This window comes from Plectropomus leopardus, chromosome 10, assembly GCF_008729295.1.
Source record: "Plectropomus leopardus isolate mb chromosome 10, YSFRI_Pleo_2.0, whole genome shotgun sequence".
Classification (NCBI taxonomy): Eukaryota; Metazoa; Chordata; class Actinopteri; order Perciformes; family Serranidae; genus Plectropomus; species Plectropomus leopardus.
The window spans coordinates 23181086-23190892 of record NC_056472.1 but is presented as its reverse complement, the minus strand read 5'-3'; the positions used below and the strand labels follow the sequence as shown (position 1 = coordinate 23190892).

At 37.8% G+C, this 9807-nt stretch overlaps 1 protein-coding gene across 2 annotated transcripts; it reads left to right on the top strand.

The window, feature by feature from the left end:
- The first annotated feature begins 2473 nt into the window (after positions 1-2473).
- On the top strand, positions 2474-9481 carry tmem182a (transmembrane protein 182a). 2 transcript variants are annotated; one of them, XM_042495071.1, is made up of 6 exons: positions 2474-2859; positions 5309-5432; positions 6602-6700; positions 6792-6929; positions 7711-7971; positions 9247-9481. In XM_042495071.1, the coding sequence occupies exons 1-5, from the start codon at positions 2701-2703 to the stop codon at positions 7935-7937; spliced, it is 747 nt and encodes a 248-aa protein (XP_042351005.1). In that variant the 5' UTR covers positions 2474-2700; the 3' UTR covers positions 7938-7971; positions 9247-9481. The 2 variants fall into 2 exon arrangements, with proteins under 2 accessions (XP_042351005.1, XP_042351004.1); XM_042495070.1 differs by having other exon boundaries at positions 7711-9481.
- The last annotated feature ends 326 nt before the right edge of the window (positions 9482-9807 follow it).

Here is a 9807-nt window from a genome sequence, read left to right as displayed (position 1 = left end):
ACCTGAAAATTTGCCAAAAAACCCCACAAAAAATCAAACAAAAAAACATAATTGATAGAGTAAAAAACAAACACAAACACAAAACAAAGTAAGAAATGTCCTGGGAAAAAAATCTTAAAAATTATAATAATTCTGTAAAATAATTCGGAATATATAATTCTAAGAATTGTGAACTGCATGGCAACCAGACCAGACTTCTAATTGAGACAGGCCTTTATTTGTCAAAATGTGCCACCACACCAGGGCTACTACAAGGGACGTTTAATTGGGACTAAGCTTATTCCTGAAAGTTTAAGGTATAATTATCATAAGTACTTTTTAAAGTTTGATGCTCAGCTTCATTGTCATTTTATAATCCAGGAATGCAAAATTAAATGCAACTGAAACCCTCTCCACATTAGACACAAAGAAAATGTATAAACACATATTTTATACAAGTATTTTAAACTAAACAAGGTATACAAAAGCACTAAAAAAGAAATAAAAAATAAATTAAATAAAAATTACATGAAATATAACTTGTTGCTAACTTAATTTTAGGGATTTTTTTTAAATAAATATTTGTATATAATGTTGAATATGTTATCAGCACTCTTTTATTATTGTACACTTTAGATCATGTACTATTGTTTATCTGTAAAATATATCTATAAGTTAAATGACAAATACCAAGAGATGGCAGCTCACGCTCATGATTGGGTTTAATAGCTTTTAATGAATACAAATTAAACATATTAATTAAAAGAAATATTTTTAATCACATGATTGAAGTGCTTGTCTTGTTCTCATTAATAACTCACAACTGTTATACTCACATAACCTAGTTTACATGAGGATTTTGTTTTCAATTTTAACAATTGAATGTCTGAGATTGCAGGTGCTTTTCCACCACCTGCTGGACAAAATGCAACATGCAACAGATTACACATAAACTGCACACTGCAAAGAATTTAAGGCGGATTTTAAAGTAACTTATTAGATACGGTGCTGCAACAATGTACTACCTAGAATGACAAACATATTTATTACACAGTTTAGAAAAATCCAGTCTGATAAAATAAAAATGAACACACACACACACACACACACACACACACACACACACTTATGGATGTGGGTGGAGTGCTCTTGCCTGAGGGTGGCCCCGCTCACATCAGTGTGTAAATTTGACAGTGTCTATATGTAGGTTCACTGCTAAATGTGCCCCTCAGATGCTAATAAACCAGCAGAGCTTCCCCTCAGATCACACTCACTGTTACTGACCACAGTATCAGTATCTTCATTAAACCTGTTTGTTTTAACGTGAGTAACTGATATTTATGGTATGTAAATTGCCTCATATTAATGCCTAAATGTCTAAATAGTTATCGTTGTCAAGACAATTACAGTAAACTGACATGCTAATTTACAGTTTAACCCTTTAAAACCTGATAGACATCAGTTTTCTTTTGCTATGTTCAGATGTCTTTAACAGTCTACCTGACCATTTGAAAACTGAGCACATTAATTTGATTTCTTTTGAAAACATGAGGCAAAAAGGCAATGACCAATCTGGCAAGAAATGTCCCAACATTTGCAATAATTCTTACCTAAAAGTCTTTTTTTTGAAAAAAAAAAAGAAAAAAAGGGAAGATTATCAGCAAAATGTTGAGCGAATTCCGTTTATAATTATAATAATTTAATATTCAGAATTATGTCACCAAAAAATAGTGTGTGTGTGTGTGTGTGTGTGTGTGTGTGTGTGTGTGTGTGTGTGTGTGTGTGTGCACATGCGCACACACATACACACACACACACACACATTTTCTTTAGGTTATTTTCGTGTAACTTTTAAAAAAAAATTTTTTTTTGCTAATTTTTGGGCCATGTTGCTTGTTGTCTTCACCCTCTGTTTTTGCAGAAAATCAAACCATTTTGCTCAAGTTTCAAAGGGATAAACATAATATTTTAAAATGTGGAATACTGTTGTTTTTGTGTTATACATTTGATTTTCTTTCCGAGAATCACTTCTAAAGTGTTCAGCTTTTTTTTAAAAAAGAAATAGTAGTATTAATTCCATAATGGCAAATTTAATTGTTCATAAAGCTTCGGCTAATAATTGTCTCTGTGATCTTAGAGAGTGAAATGACTGTAAAGGTGCATTTACAGTAACTCATCTCCCCCATTTACAGGAAATGATCCCAGTGTGAGTGTTTACATGCAAGTTGTCCAGCAGCTTTGGCCAGGGTGTTGTGGGATACTCCACTCGTTTTCTGTCCTTTCAGTCTCACCCTGCCCTGACATTCCCGTGCAGACGGTGGGTGTCCAGTTGCCACCGGTTATTTCTGCGTTGATCCCCTCCCTTCATACTCTCCAACTGCTCCACACACTCAAACCCAACAGTGGAGTGAAGCAGCCGCCTTCAGTCAGACCCCAAAAATAGCCCGGGGTGTGGGGGGTGGTGGGCTGACAGCAGACCCCAGAAGGGTCCAGAGGAGTCATGTGCTCAACCTTGTCCTCCCATAACACAGACAGAGGGACAGAAGACGAGATCTAGCAACAACACAAACCAGCTGGAACACATCTGACAGTGGATATACTTGAGTGCAAAAGGAGCGACTGTTTCTGCCTCTGGTTGTCACATGTGCTCACTGTAGTTGGAGGGGAAAGTCAGACTGAGTGTGGGCATCCAGTAGCCGAGTGCCTGGTCAATCCTGGACCATGAAGCTTAGTGTGGCGTTGTGTTTTGCAGGGCTCTTCGGGGCGTTGGCAGCTGTGTTCATTCTCCTCTCTTTTGGAACTGATTACTGGCTGCTGGCCTCAGAGAGCTGCCCCCCAAACTCTAACGGATCTGTTGACCTGGGCGGTGTGACTGTAGAGGTGGGTGCTGGACTTCAGACAGATCAAGCAGAAGGTTCAGATATCAAACTTTAATATCTCTCGATTATCACTTATGATGTGTTTTAAAAATGTTCATATTTATAACCCAAGAAAGTGAAATGAGGTCAGCTGTTCTAAGGCTGCAGGCAGTATTTCTATTATTTTGCGACTGAGCTTTAAATGGTGTGTTGTGAAGTTGCATTCGTAACGTATAAGGTCTAATGGTGGATCTTTAAAGTCACTTCTATTTTAGAAATCAGTTGCTCCAATCATTCTTTCAGTAGATGAGCTGCAGGGTGGAGAGGCATCCCTGCAATCAGACACTGTTTAATGTTGTGTGTGTGCAGCTATGCAGTGATTGAGACATAGCTTGTGCCCCTGTGATAGACATACAAATACCAGTAGTCCCAGAGGGATGGTCCTGTATTAAATAACACCGACAAGAACATACTTTGCTTCTCATAGTGGGCACTGATACTGGAATTGCAACATAATATCACCACAATAAAACCAAAATGGTGTGTGGAGTATAAGTAGTAATACAATTCATTTATTTAATCTTCGTAATTCTGGACAAATACTATTTTCAGAGCGATTATACCACAAATAACGGAGCAAGAAGTGTGAAAATGTGCAGGATCCAATCAAAATTCATTTAATTCTTTAGTGGACAGTTTAGCAGAGGTGGCACCAAGTCATCGTTCTGCAAGTCACAAGTAAGTCACAAGTCCTTGCATTCAAGTCCCAAATCAAGACAGGCAAGTCTCTAGTCTAGTCCCAAGTCCTAGACTTGTGCTCTTTACCAAATGTAAGGTCATTTAATGCTAGATCAAAAATGATGAGTATTTTAAAAAATTTGCACCTATTTGTTAAAAAGTGATAGATGTTGTTGCGTATTATCATTTCATATTTTGTTGACCGCCTATACTTTTTTGCACAAGCAAAATGTTTGCCCCCTTTGCTATACTTTGCTCCAACTGGCTTCCAGTAAAGTCACGTATTGTTCTCTCCTGCGCCTTGATTGGATGCTTTCGAACTGGTTCAAAAAAAGTAGATCTGGGAAATTAAGTGTCAACTTGCTGGGAATAAGTAGTGTTAATGTTAGTTGATTCATGAATGAGGGGAAATTAATTGCGGGACACTTTTTAAAATAACATATTTTTTAATCTTTGGGGGAAGGTATCGAGTATTTTCAAAATCAAAAAGGCTCAAGTCCAACTGAAGTCACAAGTCATTGGTGTTAAAGTCCAAGTCAAGTTGCAAAAGTATTTGATTTTGTCAAGACAAGACTAAAGTCATGAAATGTGTTACTTAAGTTGGATTTGAGTCTAAGGCATGTGACCTGAGTCCACACCACTGCAGTTTAGTAGTGCTTTCAACATCCTCCAGCACTTGTTCTAACCTTTTTTGGCTCGAATCTGCTTCTACTCTCTCTTATCATAGGCTTATCAGACAACCAAAATGATTTCACCTTCCCAAGTATTTTTTGAGGCCTGAAATGAAAAAAACACCAAACGACCCCCCCCCCCCCCACACACACACACACACACACAATTACACACACACACACACACACACACACACACACCACCACCCCCCGCCCCCGCCCACCCAAGGTTGGGAGCCACTGTCATTCTTCAACATGTCTTCAAAAGCTGATTTCAAAATAAAACAACCCCTGATTAGATTAACTTCGACTTGAAATGGTCCAGCTTCACATCCTGCAACCTCTGCTGTCATTTCTCAGCTTTATGGATGACACAACAGGCAATTAAGGATGCATCTTTTAGCTCTCATGCAAAAAATAGGGTCCACCACTGATGACTGTTTCCTGAATGGGAGCCCCCTCCGCCTGCATGCTCGCTCGGCACCAAACCTGCATGAGGTTAGAGGTGCTGGCTCAGCTCGACCTTTGACCTGACGATGCAGCTGCTCTGTGGCAACACACTGCACACCTGCCTCACATGATCCTGTGACAGCTCTCAGGCTTTAATTACATCAACATATAACTTGGAGTGCTAACATAATTAGGCTTATACAAACCCTACTCCGCAGCCTGTATATAAGTATAATATATATATATATTTAATAATAAGCCAGTATTCTGTCTTTGATTTAGTGTTGCAGCACACACAGATTCAAAGATATACTGTGGTATTAAAATTGAAGGTTATCCTACCGTGTACATTTGCTTTCCGTGATATTTCCTCCTCCACTGTCAGACTTTTTACACATACTTCCAATAAAAACATAGTTTTAAGTAGTATAAAGCATTTGTTGAACCAAAACAACTGTTATGTTTTCATTCTTTTAAGGGTCATTGTGACTAATTATAATAAAAATTATTTATGTAATACCATATTCTGTGATAACAAGGTATTTTCTGTGACAGTTATCGTGCAGTAAAAAACTCATACCGTTGCAACCTTACTTTGATTTTTTCTTTCAGCGTGGAGATGTGGTGGTGCAGCAGGACACTGGAGACATCACTCTGTACCATGAAGGTTTTTTCTGGAAGTGTTCGTTTGGAGGCAACATGGGTGATGACGACCTGATGTGGAAGCTCTGGTTCAGTAAGTAACACATGATGTTCTTCCAGTGGTAAACCCTTTGTCATTTGTCAATGTTTCCACTGTTTTATATCTAAAAAGATGGGATTAATAGAAAAAACAACAAATTGGATTTCTATTTTTTTTTTTTTTCCTCACCTTATTTAAACCCAATGTAAAGAAATTAGATAAAAGTAAGGGGCAACCCTTTCTCTTGCTAAAAACTGTGCTTGCACATGGAATTAAGGCAGAGTAAGGAAATTAGAGATAAAGAGTAGTTATTACATCAAAAATTGAAATATTTTATGTTTTATAGGTTATATGGGCTATGCATAAACAAATATATATTCCCTTTTTTGCCAAAAAGTCATTCACAGACAGAGAAATGCAGGCTACAGTATGTTGTCGTAGATTGTGTCATTTGACTCCAGTGAGGTCTGATTCCCATTTAGAAATCTTATCCAAAAATTGTAAGAGAACTTCATTGACAGGAATCCAAATAGACTAAGGGTGGGATTTGAAAGTGGCATTATTGCATTCAGAGTTCTAACACCAATCAAACATTAATATATTTAACCATGTGTCTAATCTCTCTTTAATGGTCTCTGTCTTCGGAAAATGTTGATAGTTCAGTGCAGGAAACCACTGTGCTCCAGTGTAACCCTTTCATGCAGTCACACTGCAGCACTCTGACTCTGCTCCAAAAGAAAAATCAGACTGTGATTTGCTGATTTGTCTAATGAGTCTGTGAATAAAAAACAAACTCTTATAATGCCATGATGGGGAAAACCCCTTCATGTGACTTTTTTAGAGGCCATGTGATGTTATTCTGGTAGTTTGTCAGGTGATTGTGCGTCGTCTATTTTATGATTTTGAATGGTGAGTCATTGTCAGAAAAAGCCTCTGGCACTGAAGGGACCTTGTGAGGGTCTGTGGAATTTCACATGGTGGAAGAGAAGAGAGTGGGAAAGATTATAAAAGCATGAGAGAAAAATAATCATAACTTTTTCAGTGGCTGTCAAATTTATTTAGATCCCAATTTGTGGGAGACTTGCCAAAATGTACAAAGGGACTGTGGTCAGAGTCTGTAACTTGCATTTTTTAAGTGGTGTCCTCTAATAGCCAACTGTGTTTGTTTACTTGTGAGCTTAAGTTAAATTGATTTTCTGTGTTGATTTCTTCTTTCTTTTCAGCGAATCAGCCTCACTCAAAAGTGTGCATGCATGCCTACCTCTTCCCGTTCCCCATATCTCATCAGACCCACAATGCCACAGAGTATGATACAGCCATAAGTAAGTGTCTGTTTATTTATTTAGGCTTGCCTCTTTCTACTGTTTGAGTTCTTCAGTGATATAACACTTTGCTAAAATTTCTATTGTCCAGTCTACAGAGGCTTCTGGAGCATCTTTATGCTCATTGGTGTCGCAGCTGTGGTGCTCGCTGGGTTCTTCATCATTTGCGCTGCTCCGTTTGCCAGCCACCGTTTATATAAAGCAGGCGGTGGACTTTTCCTGGCATCTGGTGAGGTTTTTAAATGCTTAAATCTGGTGGTGAAAATTAACCTTAAAGGTCCAAGTGTGGAGGATTTAGGGAGATACATTGATGGAAATTTAATTAGATATTAATAGAAAAATAAGAATTGTTGTGTTTTTATTACCTTAGAATGAGTCGTATGTTGGTGAGGATTCTCAGTCATCCAGGTCATGGTGATCCTAAGTGCTATATCCAATGCAACTGGACTTGCTTGAGTTTCTTGATGGCGTTTCACCTCTTATCCAAGAGGCTTCATCACTTCAAACAGACTCGTTGGGTGTTATTGCTTAACACTCCTGACAAGACCAAGAAGAAGCCTCTCAGATGAGAGGTGAAATGTCGTCAAGAAACTCAATAAAGTCGCTTACCAAATAGCACCTAGACTTAGAATAAGCCATTTATATCTACACACGATGTGGGTCCTCATCCACTGAGTCAACCATGTTATTTCTACAGTAGCCCCTAATGGACAAACCAAACGCTGGCTTGAGATAGGGCTATTTACATTTTTGTGTTTTCATATTTTTGCATCAGCTACCGCAATTTTCCTGTACACTTGGCACATGGGAGAAGTTTCGGTAGGTTGCAATCTAAAACCTCACCACTAGATGCCACTTAATCCTACACGCTTGACCTTTAAGCACTGTACTTACATACCATTTTGAGGTATTTGTACTTTTCTTGAGTTATTTTCCATTATCCTGCTTTTTACTTACCATTAAATATTCAGTCATCATCCCTTTTCCTCTGCTGCTCGTCTCTGCTCCAGGTCTTTTCCTGCTCTGTGTGGTGGTGATGTACGTCCTGTGGGTACAGGTGTTGGATGTGGTGGATGCCTACATCAACCATCAGCGCTCTACAGTGTGTCCAGGCTTCCAGCTGTCCCTCAACTATGGTCTGTCCTTTATGTTTGCCCCTGTTGGCATCTTCTTCTGCCTCCTGGCCGGCCTTCTCTTCCTCCTCATTGGCCAAACCATCCAGATCCATTACCACTGACTTTAACTGGCAGCAGGTTCGAGGAAGAGAGGAGGTATGAGCGTTTTCTTTTTTCTTTTTTTTTTTTTTTTACCACCAGACCTTTGGCATATTCCCCATTTTGTCTGTCATTTAAAAGTAGGACTCTGTAGAAACTATATGGAAGCTCTGTGGTTTAAATGATCGGAAGGTCTTGAACTCTTTGGTCCAGGATGAAAACATTGCAGCCATTGTTTAGTTCAGAAATAGCATCATAGTCACTCCAGCCTGAGCTACTTTTATTTGAGCTATGTTACATATAGTTCTGTGCTGTTCTCAACAAGCCTGACCACTGACAGTAAAAATACCTGTGGTCACAACACTGTTGTTTGAATCTTGTGTGTTGATGGTTGTGAGGGTCATGAGTGTGTGCTCATGAAATTCACAATCACCAGTAAATGTTAATCGGAAAAATTATGTTAATTGAAGTATTTTTATTAGCTTGCCAATATGCTAAAGAGTTAAAAATGCATATTCTGCTTTGACTAGTGTTTATAAAAGGAATCTAAAATGGTGCATAGTGAACAGTTTATAACTTGGCATGGTAATTTATATATTCTGTATATACTGTGATTGTAGTCAGTAATTTTGGGAAGAAAGCCTGACCAGCAACTTTCTCTGAGTTATTTAAAGTTGATGATATTCTACATTTTTTTTGTTAGTGTCAACAAATCCAATGAAAAGACAAAAACCAAAACCTTTCAACTCTGTGTCACTCAGCTCCAAGCCCATATTCAAAGCAGATCATGAATATAAACAATCATTTAAAAAAATGATTAAATCATTTTGTGAAATAACTGGACGCTGTCGTTTTTAGCAAGCTTCACTCAAAGGGGAGTAAGTAGCACATTTTTAGCTGCACATTAATATTGGTTACATTTGGTATTCTGTCAAGTATTTATGCAGCCTGAACGCCAGAGGAAAATGTTTGCATTGTATACTTTTGCAAACCATGAATATGATACATTTGCACATTTCATACATACCATATTAATGTTTCTAAAGTGACATTATCTATAACCTGTGTATCACCTTGACTGTTCAAGTGCAACAAACACCAGTTGTTGTTTTGTTACTTTTTGCAGCATTTAAGACGGCATCTGTGGCACCAAACCTGGGTGTTTTAGTGAACCATTGCAACATTTCCCACTGCCTTTTGAGCCACTGAACTTGAATGTTTTTCATTGACCTGTCCCTGCTTTTCCAGCAGCTTTATGCCACCAAATGTGGATGTTTTAAGCTAAAACACAATCTTTTCCTTATGGTAACCAAGTTGTTTTTGTGTCCACAGCTCTACTGCTTAATTGAGAAATGGAAAGTTTCAGCGTATCTGCTGCAAAATAATGTCCAAATGTATCCATGGTTTGCAGAAACGTGGTAAAGAAACATATCACTCAACAACAATGTGCAGCAATATCACAGAGAAAGAATTTATATCACACTTAGGCCACACTGACATTTATTGTTGGGGTCGATTCATTGTTGTTTTTGTCTTTTTTTTTACAACAACAAAAAAAATCATAGAATATAATCAGTCTCATTCAGTAATATAATAAAATATTCATATTTAACTGATTGTATCATGCTTTTTTTGCTTTCTCTTCAGCATTATTTTACTGTTTCTGTACATAACCTAAAACTGTGCTGTTGTATGTTCTGTTTGACCAGCACAGTTTATTCTGTTTATACATGGAGATTTAAGCATGATTGACTTTTTATGTTGAGCTGATGTACAGTATCTGTTTAATGTCTAATGTTGCATTTTTTGTCGTCTGTTTTTTCCTGTGATGATGTTAAATGTAAGATTCTGACGTAACATAATCTCTGTCTGTAATGTTTTTTCTCTGTTATG